Below are 20,696 nucleotides of genomic sequence, written 5' to 3'. Positions count from 1 at the left end.
ACTTTCAGATTTGGGCTTCATGGGATCATGCCTGCTACCCTGGGGCTGCTGGGAGACAGGCACCTGCCTCCTCCATTCCAGGGGCTTCAGACTCTCTTCCCTTCCTGCTGAACTTGGTTTCCCTGAATGCGCCCTCTCCCCTCCACTTGGGGACACTCAGAATGAACCCTCTCATGAGCTCAGGCTTTCTCAAAAGACAGGAAGAGGCTCTGTCTTCCACCAGGTGCTCTATCCATATTTCTAGGCCATAGGAAAGTGAGCAGCTGGCTGGCTGCCTGCTCAACATGGGCTGGACAAAAAACACCCCTATCCCTAAAATTATCAGCCACAAGCATGCAATAAAGGCAAAATAGCAACTCCTGCTCGGTCATGTTATGATTCTGGGTCTTATGCAAGTGTCTTTATCTGTCTACCATATAAATGCTTGTTTCCAGGAATGGTAAACTATATGGACTAAATATCAATGCTACTTTGGCCTCAAAAGTACAAGACAACTCAACTCTAATCTGGAATTGTAGAATTTAGGGCTGAAGAGAGATGGTGACCCAAAAATCATGGTGGAGGATGAGCCATTATATGCCCACAGGGAAGGCAGGGACTGGAGAGTCAAGCCACCAAACCCTGGGTCCATCTGCCTCCCAGGCACTGCTCCTAGATGTCCTGTGCATGCATGCATGTTAATTCACTTCAGTCATGTCTGACTCTGTGACCCTATGGACCATAGCCCACCAGGCTCCTCTGTCCATGGGATTCTCCAGGCAAGAATACTGGAGAGGGTTGCCATGCCCTTCTCCAGGGGAGCTTCCCAACCCAGGGATAGAACCCAGGTCTCTTATGTCTACCTGCATTGGCAGGCAGGTTCTTTACCACTAGTGTCACCTGGGAAGTCCCCTCTAGCTGTCCCATGAGTATCTAAATGCAGCATATCCCTATATGCCCTTTTTGTCCTTGCCACAAACCTCCTTCTCCCTTTAGGCCCTCCAAAGGGCACCACTACCTACCCAGTCTCCTCCTAGTCCTTGCCCATCTAATCCAGACAGTCCCCACAAACAGGCAGTTCCTCCCTCCAAAATATGTCCTATGTCCATTCTTCTCACTCCCTCTGAAATATGTCCTGTGTCCATTCTTCCCACTCCACTCTAGCCCACAGCACCAGTTTCTCCTTTGCTGTCTCTGCAGCAGCCTTCTGTCTGTCTCCCTAACATCAGCCTGCCTGCTTCCAGTCCCTTCTCCTCTTAGCTGCCAGGCTTACCATTCTTTCTGATCATTTGTTAAAGTGGGTAATAGCCTGAATAATATTGTTGAAGGAAATGGCAAATCACTCTAGTGTTCTTGCCTGGAGAATTCCAGGGACGGGGGAGCCTGGTGGGCTGCTGTCTATGGGGTCGCACAGAGTTGGACACGACTGAAGCGACTTAGCAGCAGTAGCAGCAGCAGCCTGAATAATGGCCTCCCAAAGATGTACATATCCTAATTTCTGAAATCTATGAATACGCTGCCTCTCAAGGCAAAGTGTACTTTGCAGATACGAAAGGGTTTTGAGATGGAAGAGAGTATCCTGGATTACCCAGGTGAGCTCAATGTAATCACAAGGACCCTTACAAGAGAGAGGCATGGGATGGTCAGAGTGGGAGGAGACGTGATGATGAAAACAGAAGTCAGAGAGATTTGAAAACATTATACTTCTGGTTTTTAAGACAGAGAAAGAAGCCATGAGCCAGCAAATGCAGGTGTCCTCTAGAATCTAGAAAAGGCAAGGAAACATTCTCCCCTAGAACTTCCAGAAAGAACCAATTAGCTGACACCTTAACTTTAGCCCAGTGACACCCATTTCAAACTTCTTACCTCTAGAACTGGAAGATAATACACCTGTGTTGTTTTAAGCCACTGAATTGGCTTCCCTGGTGGCTCATGGGTAAACAATCTGCCTGCAATGCAGGAGATGTGGGTTCGATCCCTGGGTTGGGAAGATCCCTTGGCAAAGGAAATGGCAATCCACTCCAGCATTCTTGCCTGGAAAATCCCATGGACAGAGGAGCCTGGTTGCTACAGTCCATGGGGTTGCAAAGAGTTAGACACAGCTTAGCAACTGAACAACAAAGCCACTGAATTAGTGGCACTTTGTTGTATCAGCAATAGGAAACTAATATAGTGGGTTTCAAATAGGATTAAGTACATGTATATTTAACCAATGAAAGCTGTTTCATTTTTAAAAAATATTTATTTATTTGGTGGCACCAGGTCTTAGTTGTGTTATGCAGGATCTTCAATCTTGGTTGCGGCACACGGGATCTTTAGTTGTAGCGTGCAAACTTGGTTGCGGTTTCCCTGACCAAGGGTCAAACTCACACCCCCTGCATTGGAAGCATGGAGTCGTAGCCACTGGATCACCAGGGAAGTCCCAAAGCTGTTTCATTTGAAACAAAAATGACTGCCCAGGTATCTGAGTGACTCCAGACTAAGCTCTCTGAAAAGACTTCCTCTGGCCAAATCTGAGTTTTAATAGCACAGGCAGTTTGATGGTGTCCTGATTCTGTCATCGTGGTGTGGTCACCAGTCCAGAACCTGACACTGCCCAGGGCATCACCTACTGAGGAAGGCCGTACTTTGCTAACACCACCTCATCAGTCTTCTGTTTAAGTTACCTCCAGGGCTTTCTTTGCCCTTAGGATCAACTGAAATGCCAAATCTTGGCTTTCAAAGCCCAGCTCAGCTAGCTCCTGTCCACCTCCTCATCCCTGTCCCCTGATCGGTGCATCTCCTGGAACACAAGGCATTAGCTCCCACCCCCAGGCTCTTTCGCACAGTATTCCTTTTACTCAAAGTGTAGTTAGTCTCAGCTCCTCCTGCCCCGCTCTGGCCAGTTTCTTTGAAAACATGAGACACATTTTTCTGGGACAGAAGTCCTCTCCTAGGGCAGGACGTGTTCCTGTCCAGAGTGGCTGTCCCTGACTAGCAAGGCAAGTCTGTCCATGGTGAACAGCCCAGGCTAGAGAGACAAAAAAACCTAACTGTGGTTTAAAGAACTTGTACACATGTGTATGATGAGAAGGTTCCAAGTTCACTTACCTGACTCCTAGAATTGCCAGAAGAGACCCCCGGGCAGTTCACCCCAACCTGGGCTAGACCCACAGCCCATCCTTAATTAGAGTCAATGTATCCCCAGGCTTCCTGGGACTTGTTTCTTGTCCCAGGGCATATCAATGGTTACCTGTTTCAATCCCAGCTTTGCCAGTCACCAGCTGGGTAAATTCCCCAACTTCTCTAAATCCAGTTTGCTCCTATGTGAAGTAGCAGTAACAACAGCTCCTTACTGGATAGGGCCACAACGAGGCCTGAAAATGTGGTCCTGCATATGAAACACACAGAATGTTCCACTGGAAATGGACACTGATACATATAATCTAGACCCTACTTGTCTTTCTATCAGGAAATGATGCTCTCCGTTTCATTAACTAATGGAATTAAATTTTAATTATCAGATTCACTGGTGGGATGTGGTTAGCCATAGATCTTGTTCTCTGGGTCCATTTTGTCTGAATCACAGTACCCTTTCCAATGGGCCTTGGATGAGTCAGCCCATTTACTTGGCTTGTCCCCATGGCCACAAGCACCTCTTGCCCTGGCAAACATAGAGGCCTTGTGACTGTCGCTCTTTCTACCTCCACTGGTGGCTCCCCTCCCCATCAGTCCATTCTCCTGATAGCTTGGGGCTGTCAAAAAAAAAAAGAAGAAAGAAAGAAAGAAAAGAAAAAGGGAAGAGGGCCTGCCCTGGTGATCTAGTGGTTAAGAAGACACGGGTTCGATACCTGGTCTGGAAAGATCCCACATCCTGTGGAGCAACAAAGCCTGTGTACCACAACTATTGAGCCTGTGCTCTAGAGCCCATACTCTGCAAACAGAGAAGTCATGGCAACGAGACACCCACACACTGCAACTAGAGTAGCCCCTGCTTGCTGCAACCGGAGAAAGCCCACATGTAACAATGAAGACCCAGCACAGCCAAAAATAAATAAATGAAAGGCAGGAAGGAAGGAAGAAAGGAAGGCGAACTGATTATTTTACTTCTTGCTACCACTCTCAGTGACTCTCCCTGCTTCACAGGAAGCAGTATCTCCATATACCATGAAATTAGAATAAAAACCTCCTCATTCACCACAGCCTCCAAGACCTCCCTTATGCCTCCTGGCTCCTCTCTCCTTGAAGGACCAGATTCCCTCTTATATTAGGGGTCTTTGCATGCGATGTTCTTGCTACCTGGAACACCACCTCCTCCTAGAAAGCTTTCTCCAACCCTCAGAATAGAAGAGGCCATGAGACTCTGCTTTCTAGTGCCTCCTGTCTGTCGTGGCTGCTTGACTGTGTAGTGATCTGATTAGGGGCTGTCCTCCAGCCACATGCGGAGCCCACAAGGTGGGGAACAGTTATCTAGCTCACCAAGGCATTCCCTGAGCATGGAGCCTGGAACACAAATGCACTCAATAGATGTTTGTTGTATGAATGAAGGCGGGAACAAACAAATGAAAGGATAGTGTTACTTAATAGGAATTCTTTTGTGAAGGCTTTTGTAAATAATACCTGTTGAATTATTTTTGGTGTAAAAATGGACTTTCCTATACTACCGTCCCTTCATCATAGTAAATCTGTTATTTCCATGTCCCTTGTAAAGATTTTGTTTTTCCCTTCACTACATTGAATACATTTTCCTCCCATTAATTTTCCCTTCTTGAGTAGCTTTTGTGAGCACTTTGTGCTTTAAGAAAGGAGCGCTGTTTGGTGTATACAATATTCTCTCAGCTTCCTTGGTAAGAAGACTCTGGCACCTTTCTCACTGTTGACACTAACTGGTACAGCTTGGAACACGATGTCACCCCTCCAGAACTCTCACAGACCTAGATAAAACTTATTCTGTGTCTCCAGTCAGGAACAAGGTGTTTGGAAGCAGCACCTTATGCAACAGAGCTGATGCAGGGCCATCCCTCGGAGGCAAATGACATGAAAATGATGGTGTGTGGAGAATGTGCCTACAGTGTCCTAGGAACTAATGATTTTAAAGCTTCTCTGGCAGTAATTCAGTTTTTATTTTTTGTTTCTTAGAAAAATGAAGGCTTGTATTTACTATATGTGTTATCTAATATGCAGAAAGGCAGATAGGGAAAGGTATCCTGTGCTGATAAGGACTTCCATGGCAGCTCAGTCAAAGCTGCCCTCTTTGCAACTGGCCACCTGGCCCTGCACGTGCTCCCTGGGAGCAGTTTCGCTCGCTCTTCAGCGTATCTTTTTGTTTCCTCATTTCTATGGGGGAATGGTGCATACATACAAAGTCGTTGACTGTTCTTACTTTATTTCAGAAATGTGCAGGGCTGAGGCACCTGAATTTTTCCTCAAATACTTTAAAGCAAATTATGTGGCGGAACCTCTCATGCCTGCTCCCAGAGGAATTTCCTTTGAGTGCTCCCTCATATCTCAAAAGCTTATGTAACCTGACACAATTATCTAAAAAGCCTTGGAATCCAAAAGAACAGAGATCTGAGCTAGGAATGAAGGTCGGAGCTGGGAAAGACATGTTCTCTCCTGCCTAGTGACTGGGTCATACTTCACTAGGACAATGCTCAATTCAACTTCCAAAGAAAAATCTTAACCCCTTGACCAGGGGTTGTACTTGCTTATTTTTCGGAACAAGGAATCTCTTGACAAGGTGCTCAAGGGGCATTACAAAGCCTTAGACCTGGCTGGCGGTTAAAAATATTTCTATAACCATCTTGAGCAGCTAGTCTTCCCAAGATGAAAGCAAGAGTGGCTTGGACCCCTTCCAGAGGATAACTGACTCAAAGATCAACCCATCCTGAGAGTCAGGGTCTCCTGCCAGCAGTTAGTGCTGCAAAGCGGGTGGGGGTCTGGAATCCATATTTTCACCAAGTAGTAGTCCAGGTGATTTTGATTCAAGCCCAGCTCAGTTCCCAACTCAAGAGAGAAGGAGAGGAAGACAAAAACTGTAAGTGCAGACCTAAAATTGGGGCTCCACGAGGAGATGACCCCACTGTGTACCCAAGAGCCCTTGGGCCAAGAAGCTTCTCTTTCTCCTTTTTGTTTTCACTTTTATAAATCCCAGCCCTGCTTGCTATTTGCATGCCAGCGGTGAGGGACCTCCAAAGAGAATAGGCACCACTCATAGGTGGTTGGCTTTTCAAGGAATTTGCTGGAGAAAATTGTAGACAAGGCAGTGAACAAAACTCTTCTCCATCTGGTTTCAGTTTATTAAAAAAAACAACACACATAGGCCTCCTACCAGCAATCAGAAAACAGCCACAGCTCCCCAAGTAGGGTATTAGCCACGAGGGGTGGGACTGAATTATGTATATGCAAATGAATTAAACCAGCCAGCCAACAGCAACTAAGTTTTGTATCTTTTGCAGTTGTTCTGCCAAGAAAAGGCCTGAATCAGGGTGATGGAAGCTGTAAGGAAGCAAGTTTTGGAATTAGTTTTTAACAACTTGCCTTAATTCTACCATTGGGAGACATGTTTCTAATCCAGAGGCAAATTTTATTTATTTATTATTCTTTTATTTTCTTGGAATAGAGAAGGGCTTATTGCAGGGCCAAACAAGGAAAATGGGTGGCTCGTGCTCAAAAACCCTGAACTCCCAGAAGCAAGTTTTAAAAGGTTGATAGTCTTTTGCCTGGGTATTGCCCACTGAATAATGCCAACCTCCTTAGCTGACAGGGGACAGAGCAGAGTGTCTGGATGGCTGAGTAATCACTGAACTTCTTATATATAGAATTGTGGTACCTGCTTCATTCGGATGATGTGAGGATAGTACGTAAAATTAAGTATGAGGAAGTCGAACACAAGGACTGGCAAGCAATAGTAAATGTGGCAGAGGATTAGGAATAACTCAGAGCTGCCCTGCAGGACTCAAGATGACCAGTTTCATCTGGAGTCAGCCAAGCTAGCCCAGTAAATGTTCTCAGCTGGGACTTGCCTTTCCCCTGGGACTGGTCCAGAAAACCCTTGAGAGCAAATTCTCTTAGTGTTTCCCAAGCTCAAGGGCCCTAATCCCCAAATATCTGCCTTCAATCTTGGAAGCAAAGAAGTTCAGGGAGGGTGCTGGACACAGTTTGAAAATACAAGGAATACTTCTGGCTTTCCGCATGTCCCCATTCCTTCTGCCCAGTAAGCGAAGGGCCTGGCTTCCAAGTGCACAGCTAGAGGAGACGGACGGGGCACTCATTCATGCCTGGTGAGTTGACAATCTCCCAGGCATTTGTACCACATGAGTGGTGTGCTGGGGACCACAGGCACCCAGCTGCCTCTGGGCTCAACCCTCGCATGTCCACGAGCACTTCAGGTTCAGTTTGTCCAAAACAGACTGCTGTCCCTCGCAGGGATGCACCAACAAGACGCCCAGCCTCCCCTCGTGCCTTGTCCCCAAACCCATTTCCTAGCCAACCAGGACAGGGTCTTATTTGCTCAAGACCTTTCCCAGCTCTCCTTTGCCCTCAGAATGAAGTCAGAGGTGGTGAAACGTTGTTGTTTAGTAGCTAAGTCATGTTCAACTCTTTTGGGACCACATAGACTGTAGCCCACCAGGCTCCTCTCTCTGTCCACGGGATTTCTCAGGCAAGAATACTGGAGTAGGTTGCCATTTCCTTCTCTAGGGGATCTTCCTGACCCATGGATTGACCTTGTATCTCCTGCATTGGCAGGTGGATTCTTTACCACTGAGCCACCAAGGAAGTGCATGGCAAACGTAGCTCTGTGTTAACACAGTTCTCGGTCTTCGAGCTCCGGTATACCTGAGTTTGAATCTTGGGGCTGGTCCAAGATTCAAACTTAGGTGAACCTGAGTTTGAGACCTTGAACAATTTTCTTAGCCCCTGGAAGCCTCAGTTATATTTTATATTCCTTGAATATAAAATAGTAATGATGACACCCACTGCTGCTGCTGCTGCTAAGTCACTTCAGTCGTGTCCGACTCTGTGTGACCCCACAGACGGCAGCCCACCAGGCTCCCCCATCCCTGGGATTCTCCAGGCAAGAACACTGGAGTGGGTTGTCATTTCCTTCTCCAATGCATGAAAGTGAAAAGTGAAAGTAGAGTCGCTCAGTCGTGTCCGACTCTTAGCGATCCCATGGACTGCAGCCTACCAGGCTCCTCTGTCCATGGGATTTTCCAGGCAGGAGTACTGGAGTGGGGTGCCATTGCCTTCTCCAGATGACACCCACTACAAAGGGCTATTGTGAGGCCTCTGCACTGAACCCAAGGCTTGGAACAGAGCAAGAAGTTTGGAGGCCAGTGCATGGAATGAAGACTGAGGATGAGCTGGGAAGGGTGTGGCTGCCAGAACTAGAGAAGATGATGAGACCAGTTTTGGACATGCTGAGTGTAAGGGGCCTATGGGTGTCCAGGGGAGGCATCCAGGGGCAGCTGGACATGTGGGCCTGGAATTAAGTCTTGGCTGGAAAGGAGTGTGGGAGTCACCAACATGCGAGTAGGAAGATGAGCTCATGGTAGGGGAGGGACAGAGCATGAGCCCTCCACAGCCAGAGGTTCACCCACAGGGAAGAGAAGCTTATGAAGGAGGCCGGGACGGAGAGCCGGACAGGTAGGAGGGAACCCAGTAGCAGTGGCTTTGCAGGTGCCGAAGGGAGAAAGGGCCCAGGGTACAGAGGAGTTAACTGAAAGCAAAGATGTGTCCTTGGTATTTGAGGACTGGACTGTCATTCACTGGTGACCTCTGGCGTGGCCAGGAGCTGGAGCTGACTCAGAGATAGAGTGGGAGAGAGGAGAGTGAAGATGGTGACCAAGACAGTTTTCGAGAAATGCAGCTGAGAAAGGGGGCGGGTGTTGTGGGGAGGAGAGCATGAGAACAATGCTTGGGGAAAGGGATACAGGATTGAGTGAGAGAAGTTCTTTATGGTGGTTCCCAGGGGGAGAGGGCAGAGCCAAACTGGGGTGCATGCTGCCAGAAAGGAGCCAGTGGTTAGTTGTTATAGCCACAGTGCCCAGCACAGGGCCAGGCACACAGTAGGAATGCAATACAAGTTTGCTGTCTTTGAGGACGGGGAGGGATGGGGTGTGGAACTGGGGCAAGGGGGTGGCCATCGGCAGGAAGAGGCTCCCCTCTGCCATGGGTGAGCAGAGAGCAGGGCCTCCTTGGGATTCTGCTGCCTCTGAACCTGACCACAGAGGAAGAAAGGGGTGATAGGCAGCGCTTGGCTCCAGAAACACAGTGTGGTAAGAGAACAGAAAGTGAGCTCTTAGAGACTACCACTTGGCAGGCCCCATCCTGGATTTCTGTTCCTCCCACCCTCACATCCGACAGTCACCTTCACTTTATCCCCTTCAGAGCCGTGCCCTCCCCAAAGGCCAGAAGGTGGTGCCAGTGAGCTGTTGGACTCAGCTGGAGCCAACTGGAGCCAGACTGCCAGCCCCCAACCCACCTCATGGCCCTCCAGAGCCTGGGGCATGCTGAAGGTTTGGCTCACCAAGTTTCTGATTAAGGAGTTGGGTGGGTGGTGAGGGCAGGGTGAGACTAAGGGAGACTGTGGGTTGAGGGCCTAGAGGTGAGGTGGTTCAGGGGCTCCGCTCCTTCTGGTTGCCCTTCATTCCTCTGCCCCTGCCAACCCTGCCTTATCTGCTGGGGCTCCTGCCCTCTGCTCCTCCTTCTCCCTGGAGGGCCCTGCCAGCCCAGACTCCTGGTTCTGGCAGAGGCTGGTTCTCTGCCCTTGGGCAGGCACAGCCTGGCACCAAGCCTCAGACAGGGCTGGGCCAGCCCCTCCCAGCCATGACTGCCTAAACCACCTTCTTTCTATTTCCAGAATGTCTCCACCTGATGAAAGGTAAGGAGTCAGCTGCTCAGGTGGCCACAGTGGGCTGGAGTATAGATCCTGGTAGGAAGGCCTGGCCTAGGAAGTGGGATGAATTTCTGGGAGAGAAGGGTGTTAAATACAAATGTGGCAGATCATCCACGAGACCCAAACCACACAAGACAAATATTTCTGTCTAAGGTGGCGCAGTGTCCCAGAAGCTGAACTGGAAACATGCCCCACCCATCCTAGCATCCTACACTCCACAACCAAAGACAATTCCCTAAATTCCCCTCTAAGCAAGTCTGTCTCCCCAACCCATGCTTCCCAGTGGGTCAGAGCCCTTCATGGTTCCTTCCCAGGAGTGCAGGATCTTGTTTCTCAGACTCTGTCCTCACCGTGCTTTCCAACTTCCACCTCCCTACCCTTTTTTAAAAATTTTATGTATTTTGGCTTCGCTGGGTCTTTGTCGCTGTGCACAGGCTTTCTCTGTTATGGTGAGCAGGGGTCAGTCTTTGTTGCAGTGTGGAGGCTTCTCATTGCAGTGGCTTCTCTTGTTGTGCAGCACAGGCTCTAGAGCGCAGGCTCAGTAATTGCAGCACACATGCTTTGTCCCCCCAGTAGCACGTGGAATCTTTCCAGACCAGGGATCAAACCTGCATCCCCTACAGTGGCAGATGGATTCTCAACCAATGGACCACCAGGGAAGTCCTCCAACTCCCTGCCCTTTGACTCCTACTCTGGCAAGCTCTGGTACTACCTGTGTGGCCTTAACCTTGAAGGCTGCCTGAGACCACCCCCACCCCCACCCCCCGCCATCCTCTCCTCTACATCCCCTCCACAGTCCCAAGGGACTTAATGGTCTGAAGCTGCAGAAATCACACTCAGACTCTCAGTAGGGTGCTGGGAGGGTGTAGGTCCCACAACCAGAGTCTACAGCTTATATTGGGATGCCAGGTCAAGGTTGCTGTGTCCACCTGTGAGACTAGGCCACAGGTTCAGAACGATAGGAGTCAGCACACTTTGGAAAATGAATGTTTCCGTGAGTTTCCAAAGAATGACGCAGACCAAGGGAGTCACCAAAAACACACACATACACAAATGTACTTACATGCTATATAGGGTCATGGCATGGGGAGAGACATGTCATTTGTGTATGGACAAGCTATGGAGTCCATGGACAGAGTGTACACAAATATAGGCATACACAGGTACACAAGGTCATGTACCCAGGGTCAGACACACATACCCTCCCCAGCCCTGCCTCCCAGGGCCAGGGCTAACTTGTCATCCATACTTAAACAGTAGGAGGAGGAAGAAGTAGAAGCTCAGAAGTGGCTCTGGAAAGGACCTCTTAAGTGGGTCTGTCTCCCTGCTCCTCCTTGAGATGCCCCTGGCTCACCAGGGGGCCATACCTGGGTGGCAGAGAAGGCTTCGAGGAGGCATTGCTTTGAAGCCCTGGCACAGAACTTGAGCATCTAAGATAGAGAATGGGCAACATAATTGGGAGGGGTCCATGAGCCCCCCAGGACCTAGTATGGGCATAGATGAGGCACTGGGCAAGGGCTCAGAAGAAGCAGGGACCCCCTGTACCATGGGCTGACCTACCGGCCTCAGCACAGCGCCTGGCAGTGAGGTGCTGGCACCACTTCCCTGTGCTGGCAGAGCCTGGTATGGATGCCAGGCACAGGGTGCCAGACATGGGGGTGGGCAGAGTGGGGGCCCAAAGGGCCACACACAAACACAGACCTTCATACACACAGGCAGGGAAATGCACCCACACTCACTTACTTTATACCCTGGGGGATCCTGGGAGCAGGGCAGGGATCACCCTGTCTGAGAGGCTGCCCTCACTGACTTCCCCGGGTGTCCCCATTGGCCTGGCTCTTGGGGTCCCTGGGGTTGGAGAGTGGGCTAGAGTTAATGGGAGGCCTAGATGCTTCCTCAGAACCCCCCTCCACACACCCGCGCCCACACACATACACTTGTGTGGCAGGAGGACGGGGTGGGGGGGGGGAGCAGGGGGGAGGGATTGTGTGGGGGGTAGATTGTGGGGAGGAGGTTTGCTGCAAACCCAGGGCTGGAAAGTGAAAGGAAGTGGGGGGATTGCGGGGCAGAGACTCCCAAGAATCTGGTCTGTTACCCTGCTCCACCCAGCCCCCAGCCCCAAATCGGTCGGTGGCCGCAGGTAGCTTAGGTGTGAGCGTGTGTGTTAGACACCTGCGGCCGCTCAAGGCGTGGCGCGTACGCCCGCGTTGGCCTAGGCTGCCGGGTGAGGGCGGGCTGGTTCCCCGAGGTATTCTGGCAGGCACGCTGGCCGCGGAGGTGCGGTCAATGTGAGGATGGAGGTTGCGTGTGTCCTCTGGTGTCCCGACCAAGTGTGAGCTGTGCATGTGCTCACCTGGCAGTCGTGGCTCAGCGGACCAGCGCAGGAGTGAGCGCATGCGGGGTACTAGGGCTAGACCTATCGCACCTCTCCTGGGCACGGCCAGCCGCAAGTTGAGCAGTTGAGCAGCAACTTTGGGACTTGGTTCCGGCTTCTTCGAAAGCTGATCTGACCGCGGGGGCGGGGCAGAGGGCGGGAGGTAGAGGTGGGGGCACCTGCCTGGCAAGGGGTGCGGGAAGAGAAGTAAAGGAAAGCCCCGCCCCTTCCCCGCCTCCGTTCCGCCCTCGCCCCCGCCCCCGGGGCTCTTTAAAAGCTCGGCCCGAGGGCGAACAGAGAAAGCGAGTATCCCCTCCCGCCCCTGGCTGGTGTCCTGCTGCACCCCGCGTCCCAGCCCCGAGTCCCAGTCCCTGCTCTTCAGCCCAGTCCCTGCCCCGCCCCGGCCCGGCCGCCATGGAAAGCTGGCCCTGGCCGTCGGGCGGCGCCTGGCTGCTCGTGGCGGCCCGTGCGCTACTGCAGCTGCTGCGCGCAGACCTGCGTCTGGGCCGCCCGCTGTTGGCGGCGCTGGCGCTGCTGGCCGCGCTCGACTGGCTGTGCCAGCGCCTGCTACCCCCGCTGGCCGCACTTGCCGTGTTGGCCGCCACCGGCTGGATCGTGTTGTCCCGCCTGGCGCGCCCGCAGCGCCTGCCCGTGGCGACTCGCGCGGTGCTCATCACCGGTGAGTGCGCGGGGCGCGGAGCGCGGCGACTCCCGGTTCGAGGGCGGGACCGGACACCCAGAGGGCTCCCTGTGGGCATGCCAAGGCAACGCGGGACCCCCAGCCGAGAAGTGGGGAAGCCCCTCTCCCCTGGGTTCAGGGAGCCAGCCAAGTAGGAAGCGCAGGGCACCTCCCCAAGTCCGGGTTGACTACCTACGGCTTGGGGAGTGTTGAAGGGAAAAGGAGGCAGGGAGTGGGCAGGTGCGCAGGGGAGACTGCGAAAGGAGCCTCCTGGAGCTTGGGGTTTATGCTATGTCCCTCTCCAAGACAGCAGTCTTCCGACAGAGGACACTGCTCTGAGGGACTTCAGAGAATCCTCACCCCTTGAACTCTGCCTAACATTCCCACGTGGGAGGTCCTGTCTCTTCCCTGGGACCAGGAGGAATAGGCTTAAATGGAGAGTTGGGACCCCCTTCTCCCAATTGGCTCCTTGGAGTTCAGAAAAGCTGGAGGTCATCATGAGGGACAGCTGGACATTCAGCCACCTCTCAGATCCCACCACCCAGACCCAATCTGTGAAGTTGTCGTCCGGAGTTTGCATTCATTACACCACCACCATTCTTCCTGGTCCTCTGTGCCTGGGAAGGAGGTGAGGTCTTAGAGAGCTGGGCTCAGGTGCTTCTGGCCACCTTGTTGAGCTCTCTTTGTCTGGAACAAGGACACTATCACCAGAAGGAGGGAAGGAGGAGCTGAGACCCAGAAGTGGAGAGGGAGAGAAAAGTCAGTGGGCACTACTGTATAGGACACTACTGGCTCTAGTATTGGGGAGGGGGAGCCTGGTCTCTCCCCTAACGCCATGGCTTTGGACAGGTGCTCGGCCGTTCTGCTCTCTTGCACTGGTGAGTGGCTTCTCAGAGACCTCAGTCCAGTAGGGGGCCCTGCATGATCAGAGGAAGCTGGGAAAACTTCCCAGAGGAGGCCATCCTTGAGCTGGGCCTCAGAAGATAGGTGGAGATAGGTAAGAGTGTGGAAGGTGTTTTGGATCAGACAAAGGGTGTGGGACAGAGGCTTGAGGCAGGAATGAGCATGGTCTGTGGGGGAGGGGGGCAGTCACTAAGCAGTCTGGCTGCTGAGATGTGGTGAGACAAGCATTTGTTTCCTTGGAAGGGGCCTTGAATGCCCAGCAAGAAGCCAGAATGTACTGAGGTGAAGGTAGCAGGAGGGTTTGAGCTTCAGTAAAGATGGTGGAGATAGAGGATGGCTCAGGTTGGGTGGGAGAGATGTGAGTTCAGGGTAGAGTGAGAAGTTTCAAGGGATCCCAGTTTTAGTGGTTTGAGGAAGGAGAGATGACAGACTTCCTGGTATGAAAGCAAAGAGCTTCTGCCCCCAAGGACAGGGCAGCTCCCCTCCTGCCTTCTAACTAGTGAGTTCCGCCTCCTCAGGACCCAGGTCTTCTTCAGATGCTAGTGCCCCAGGCAGTCTTTCCTGGGATCTCACCTCAGGTCCTTGTGCCGCTACTGTTACATCTCCTAGCCTTGAGCTTGAAAGTGAGGTAAGACTGAGTCTTCCTTCAGTTCCGGTTGCAAAGTCCCGCAATGGAGGAGGGGAAGCAGACTGCCCAACCCACCCCATCTAAACATCGAGAGTTGACCTCTAAGCTTCCCAATGCCCCTAAACTCTGGGGTTTCTTCACTCACTACTACTGACTGCAGTACAAGTAGGTGACCAGGCCCTGACTCACTTGCTAGGAACACTGTGCCTTGAGCCTGCCAGAGCTGCCACACACCCCTCCCTGGGAATGCTCCTGAGAACCCCTAGCCGAGGCTACTTGGGGAGCTCAGCCCTGGGGTCAGGGTTTGGGTCAAGTGGCTGGGTGCTTTGTGTGCACATCTGTGTACTGCTGGGCAGTATGGGTCTCATGGGAGTGAGCCATTGTTGTTCACGCCTCTCTGCAGGTAGGTTGGAGGTATGCGTAGGTTTCTGAGTGTGTACAGGTGAGCAAGAGGGTATGAAAGGTGTGGGTGATTGTGTTGGGACCTCAGAGCTGAGGTTCTGGGAGGCCTTAGTTTCCCCGTGAAGGGCTTGTCTGCTCTGGAAGGGAGCTTAGGCAAGTGGGGAGACACACACACACACACACACACACACACCCACACACTCACTCACTCCCCTCCTCCAGCCAGACTTGCCCAGGAAGTACCCCTCAGCTGGGGCTGGCTAGTGGGCTCCCAGCTACACAAAGCCCAGCTTGCAGTCCCCCAGCTTTGTTTTCTCCCTCAACAGAGAGAACGGGGGGGGGGGGGGGGGGGGGGGGGAGCTGAACCACTTTGTAACCTCTGATCAGCAGGACCACCATGGGGGCAGGCTCTAAAGAGCTTCCTTCCTCCCTGGTCACCCCCCTCCCCTCACCCCCTCTTGTTGACCACCCAAGGAGCTGGATTGGAATGGGAACAATCAAAGGAGCCGGGGTTTATTAGACCCCTACACTGGCTCTGCCTCGTGGTTTATCTCTCTGCATACCAAAACCAGGAAATTAAGCCTCCAAGTGGTAACTGACCTCAGATCTCATTTGATGGATGTGGGAAGGGATTCTAATGCAGGTCTGTTTTTGTCTTCATCCACTGTGACCCTGTCCTGGGGGCAAGTTATTTGAGGCTCAGAGAATGTCCCAGTGTTGCCATTCACTGGAATTCCAAGGGTCAAGCATGAGGTGGGGATGGGCCTCCAGCCTGCCTGGAGCCTGGAACAATAGTAGAGGGTGCTGAACTGGAAAGGAAGGTGGAGCTCAGGTGGTACACGGCCTAGATGATGGGAACAGAGCACGTTGGCTTTATCCTAAGGGCCGTGGGGAGCCTTGGAGAAGTTTTCAGAAGCAGAGGGTATTGTCATTTTGGGAAGGATCCCTCGGGCTACTTAGGCAGAGAACGGATTCAAGGGGGCAAGGTGGGACAGAACGAAAAAAGGGGGCTGCTTCAGTGTCCAGGTAAGGGGAAGAATGCTGGGCAAGGGCAGTGAGAAAGGAAGGGAGGCTAGGGAGTAATATCTGCATATGCGAGCTGAGGCCTGATCTCAAGCAGACCAAAGGACATCAGGGCTGAGGCTGGGTCTCAGCTGGGACTGGCTGACCTACCAACAGAGTCCTGACCTCACTGTGTGCCAGCTGAGTGACTTTGGGGGAAGCAACATAGCATTACTAGGTCTCAGTTTCCTCATCTGTAAAGTGGGGATCATAAGCTATGTTTGATAGGGTAGCTATGAGGGGTCGGGGAGATGACAGCTGTGAAAGAGTTGGTCCTCAGGAGCTCAGCCAGGGGGTCCAAGCCTCCCAGAGATGGGCCTAGGAAGGGAGGGCTGCTGATGTTGTGAAGTCGGGAGTCGGAAGCCTGGATCCCATCCCAGCCATGGTGACCCTGGGTTGTCTCAGGCTGAACTGGGCCATAGTGGAGTTCACTGGCTGTCCATCCTTCCCTGACCAGGCTGTGACTCTGGTTTTGGCAACGCGACGGCCAAGAAGCTTGACACCATGGGCTTCACAGTGTTGGCGACCGTGTTGGATCTGAATAGCCCTGGGGCCCTAGAGCTGCGTGCCTGCTGTTCTTCTCGTCTGAAGCTGCTACAGATGGACCTGACCAAGCCAGCAGACATTAGCCGTGTGCTGGAGTTCACCAAGGTCCACACCGCCAGCACAGGTCAGTAGGCTCAACTTCGCCAGGAAAGGGCATGGCTGGGCTGAGATTGGAGGTGTGCTGCAGGACTGACCTGCAGCTTCCCTACTGGCTCCATGCCCTCAGGTCTGTGGGGCCTGGTCAACAACGCGGGCCAGAACATCTTTGTGGCGGATGCAGAGCTGTGTCCAGTGGCCACTTTCCGCACCTGCATGGAGGTGAACTTCTTTGGTGCACTAGAGATGACCAAAGGCCTCTTGCCACTGCTGCGTCGTTCAAGTGGTCGAATTGTCACCGTGAGCAGCCCAGCAGGTGAGGGTCCTCCCGCACTGGAGCAGAAAAGATGCCTCTGCTGGGCGGGGAGAGATACTGGAGTCCCCGGCCCAGGCTGAGGCATCCCCCACTCCCAATCCATCCCCAGGAGACATGCCATTTCCATGCTTAGCTGCCTATGGGACCTCCAAAGCAGCCTTGGCGTTGCTCATGGGCAATTTTAGCTGTGAACTTCTGCCCTGGGGTGTCAAGGTCAGCATCATCCAGCCTGCCTGCTTCAAGACAGGTGAGGCTCAGGGATTTGGGGGTGGGGCCTGTGGGGGGAGAGCAGGAAGGCAGGGTGGGTGTGGTCGTCTCTGGAGTGGGATTGGGTCTGAGGAATGGGTGTGACTTTGGCTGGGGGCGGGTCTCAGGTTGTGAGTTAGAGAACTGGATCTGGCTTTGGCTTCCCTCACTGACCCCACTCTGGCCTTGGCACTCCTTCCGCAGAGTCAGTGAAGGACGTGCACCAGTGGGAAGAGCGCAAGCAGCAGCTGCTGGCCACCCTGCCTCAAGAGCTGCTGCAGGCCTATGGTGAGGACTACATCGAGCACTTGAATGGGCAGTTCCTGCACTCTCTGAGCCAGGCCCTGCCAGACCTCAGCCCTGTGGTAGATGCCATCACCGATGCGCTGCTGGCGGCCCAGCCACGCCGCCGCTATTACCCAGGTCATGGCCTGGGGCTCATATACTTCATCCACTACTACCTGCCCGAGGGTCTGCGGCAGCGTTTCCTGCAGTCCTTCTTCATCAGTCCCTATGTGCCGAGAGCACTACAGGCTGGCCAGCCTGGCCTTACCTCTGCCTGGGACATAGCCCAGGACCAAGGCCCTAGACCGGATCCTTCTCCCACTGCCCAGTGAGCAGGTCACACGTAGAGCAGCTCCAGCAGAGGAGGTTCCTTGTGCCCTTGCTCCTCCTCCAGGTATTCTGACCCCCAAGGTCTGCCCTAGAGCCTGGCCCAAAGGACCCCACCCCATGCACTGCCGATGCCACAGGCCAGGCCTGGTGAGGTGAAGGCTTTCCAGTGAACCTCTGGGCCTCTCCTGCTTCATGAGCCCAAACAGACCCTCCTGGGCACAAGGCTCCACCATGCAGCTTGCAGAACCCAGCTGGATGGGGAGTTTAGTTCAAGGCTTAACTAGAGCCTTAGCCAGGATCCTACAGACAGTGCCTCTGCAAACTAAGGCGAGATTAGGTAGGTTGGGGACCCCCTCAGGATTATTTCTTGGCACCAGTGCCTCAGTGCTGTGATTTGAAGGGTGAACCCTGTTTCTTGACTGGCTCAAGGATTAGGGCCCTGACCACCCACCCCAAGCCCCCCAAGGCACAGGGAGGCTACATACTCACCTTATTGCCACTTTTTTAATAAAGACAAATTTTTATTTCTCCTAGAATGGGGGAGATGCTCTGTTTGCCTAGGTGACAGGCTGTGGCCGTGTGACAGACTGGAAACTGCCTGGGCAACCCCCGGGGCTCAGCATGGGGGCCGAGGCTCTGGGCACAGGACCTGGTTTACATCCAACCCCCTTCAGTGACCTTGGGCAGATCAGGTATCCATAGGTTTCCTCAGCATGAAATAGGGATAATGACCCCAGCCCAGGGAGTTGTGGTGCTCAGTGAAGCAAACAGGGAGCCCTGGGGGCCCTCTAGAGTCAGAAGCCCACTCCATGAGCCTGTTGGAGCCTCCAGCAGGGAAAGGGGCCATCTGCCACCGACCTCCTGCCCCGAGGAGCCTGGCTGCACAGGGACAAGGCCAGCCGAGGGCTGCCACCTGAGGAAGGGAGGTAGAAAGCTTAGGTGGGGGTGGGCTCAGCAGGCCTGAGGCAAGTCAGGGATCTGGGAGAGGGGCCAGGGCCCAAAGGAGACAGAAGACAGCTGGGCTTAGAGAAGTTTTTATTATCTTGGAAGGGCAGAGCTACTCCATTTCCCAAGAACACACATACTTTATCCTGGCCATGGCTCTAGGGGGCCCACTGAGGGAAGAGAAGTTTTACGCTCCTCCCAGGGGTTCTCGGGTTAGGGAGGGACACAAAAGTGACCACATGCTTCTCAGACACGTCAGCGGCTGTAAACACAGGGCTGAGGGGGCCTCCTTGCTCTGGAGGTGGGGGCTTGGTCCATTCTTGGTGTGGGAGCAGGTGCCCAGCCCCCCTGCAGGCCCAAGAGCAGTCTTGGAGAGGGTCAGGGAGGCAGGGCAGCCACGGGGACAGCATGCTCCCCCAGGGCAAGTGGGTGAGCCGTGAGCTTTGTCACAGCACACGGACACACATGTACACACGCACTGGGGAGCCTTGGTCCAGGGTGCTAGAAGATAGGGATGTAGTTGTCAATCTTGGCCCGGTGGCGTTGGGCGATGCACTCGGCAATCCACACAATGTTGCGACACTCCTGCTCCTTGAGCTTCACAAAGGCATAGAAAACACCAAAGTGGAACTGGTTCAGAAAGGCCAACTTGTTCAGTTTCACCTGCAGACACAGGAAGGAGTGGTGTGCAAGGGGCTGGGACCAGAGTCAGGCCTGGGCCGCCAACCCTTCCCTTCGACAAGCAGGTCCAGCACTCACCTCGTGCTCGAAGAATCGGTCCTCCAGGGTCTTGTCTCCAGGGTTGCTGCCCGCACCTTCGAAAAGCAGCTTGTACTCCTGACACAGGAGAGCGGGGGTGGGGCGTGGGGGGGAAGGGAAACATGAGCACGAGGGCGCTGTTGGGTGTGGGGTGGGGATGTGGGTGCCAACAGGCCTGCCCCCTGCCCCACAGTCAGGGCACTCACCGGGTAGTAGTCGGCCACGTTCTTGACCTGCTCATAGTCGTCGGCTCGAGCCAGCTGGGCCAGGCCCTCCGGGTAGAGCCGTCCACAGTGCGGGAAGAGCTTGGCACGGTCCTCCTTGGACAGCTCTGTGCCGAAGGAGTTAATGGTGATGATGAAGGCGCGGCGGTCTGCTTCAAACTGTGGGGCCAGTGCACAGGTGCCGGAGAGAGAGAATGGGAGGGAGGCAGTAGTCAGTCAGTTATCAGGGCTTCCCCACACCAGGGCCAGGGCCCCAGCAGGCGGGACAGGGCCAGGCACTCACCTCCAGGATGGGGCACATGGCGTCGGCCGTGGTCCCGCCCAGCAGGGTGCAGAACTTGTAGAAGGACTCCAGGTAGGCCTGTGCAGGGCACAGGGCTCAATCAGCCTAGGCAGGGAGACTCGAGGCGGGCCTGCCAGGCTTCCCCCCGACAGTTCCTTTCTTCCCTCCCCAGCTCCTTTCATGGTTAATCCAAATGTACCCGTGGACTTGGCAGGGCAGCCCCCATGTCAGAGCCCCCAAAACAGCCACAAATTTTCACTGGGCATCAGCCAAGCAGCAGTAGCCTGCTGCCTCCCCCACCCAGCAGCAACAGAGCAATTTCTGACCCACTGCCTGCCTCATGGTGCGGTGCCCCTCACACTCTCATCCCACAGAGGATCGGGCTCAGAGAGGGGCCCTGTCTTGCCCCTGCTTCTCTGCCTGCCTTTTCTCCAAATCTCCCCTCAGCCTCAGAAAATCACGTGTTGATGGGCTAGTGAAGAATGGTGACTCCTGAGAGTTCATGGAGAGGGCCTGGACTGGGTGCCCCAGCCCCTCTCAGCACCCCACCTTAAAGAGCACCTCCTCCTCTTCCCATGCCCTAGGCAGTCACACAGCAGGAACCAGATTGTCAACCCAGCTCCTGCTGAGGGATGGTTATTGCCTGTGCGGACGTCAGCCCTGCAGTGCGATAGCTGGACACTCGGGCTGCCAGTGGGAACAAGCACTTGCTGCCCAGGCAAATTGGATCTGCCGGGCGTAAGAAGGCAGGTCAGCCCA

The 20,696-nt window shown here is 53.6% G+C and overlaps 2 protein-coding genes across 4 annotated transcripts in view; one reads left to right on the top strand and one right to left on the bottom strand.

The window, feature by feature from the left end:
* The first annotated feature begins 8,553 nt into the window (after positions 1-8,553).
* HSD11B2 (hydroxysteroid 11-beta dehydrogenase 2) lies at positions 8,554-18,262 on the top strand. 2 transcript variants are annotated; one of them, XM_027516264.1, is made up of 6 exons: positions 8,554-8,607; positions 9,352-9,479; positions 16,365-16,577; positions 16,680-16,865; positions 16,975-17,112; positions 17,316-18,262. In XM_027516264.1, the coding sequence occupies exons 2-6, from the start codon at positions 9,449-9,451 to the stop codon at positions 17,726-17,728; spliced, it is 981 nt and encodes a 326-aa protein (XP_027372065.1). In that variant the 5' UTR covers positions 8,554-8,607; positions 9,352-9,448; the 3' UTR covers positions 17,729-18,262. The 2 variants fall into 2 exon arrangements, with proteins under 2 accessions (XP_027372065.1, XP_027372064.1); XM_027516263.1 differs by lacking the exons at positions 8,554-8,607; positions 9,352-9,479 and adding an exon at positions 12,530-12,912.
* A 482-nt stretch (positions 18,263-18,744) lies between these two features.
* ATP6V0D1 (ATPase H+ transporting V0 subunit d1) overlaps positions 18,745-20,696 on the bottom strand; it is a 39,271-nt gene continuing 37,319 nt past the window's right edge. For both annotated transcript variants that reach the window (XM_027516266.1, XM_027516265.1), the window contains exons 5-8: positions 19,938-20,015; positions 19,637-19,813; positions 19,431-19,508; positions 18,745-19,334 (exon numbers count right to left, since the gene is read on the bottom strand). In XM_027516266.1, coding sequence (XP_027372067.1) covers positions 19,173-19,334; positions 19,431-19,508; positions 19,637-19,813; positions 19,938-20,015 — 495 coding nt within the window. In that variant the 3' untranslated portion in view covers positions 18,745-19,172. The remainder of the gene's footprint in view (positions 19,335-19,430; positions 19,509-19,636; positions 19,814-19,937; positions 20,016-20,696) is intronic.

The sequence above is a fragment of the Bos indicus x Bos taurus genome, chromosome 18 (genome assembly GCF_003369695.1).
Source record: "Bos indicus x Bos taurus breed Angus x Brahman F1 hybrid chromosome 18, Bos_hybrid_MaternalHap_v2.0, whole genome shotgun sequence".
NCBI classification, from domain to species: domain Eukaryota; kingdom Metazoa; phylum Chordata; class Mammalia; order Artiodactyla; family Bovidae; genus Bos; species Bos indicus x Bos taurus.
Note: the sequence above shows the minus strand (reverse complement) of the source record. Positions and strands in the feature narration are given on the sequence as shown.

Bases quoted from the DNA above. Each gene is read 5' to 3' on its own strand.
- HSD11B2 (XM_027516263.1), top strand. From the start codon at position 12,648: ATGGAAAGCTGGCCCTGGCCGTCGGGCGGCGCCTGGCTGCTCGTGGCG. The intron at 16,578-16,679 runs GTCAGTAGGCTC...CCATGCCCTCAG, and splicing joins GGTCCACACCGCCAGCACAG to GTCTGTGGGGCCTGGTCAAC. The intron at 17,113-17,315 runs GTGAGGCTCAGG...CTCCTTCCGCAG, and splicing joins GCCTGCCTGCTTCAAGACAG to AGTCAGTGAAGGACGTGCAC.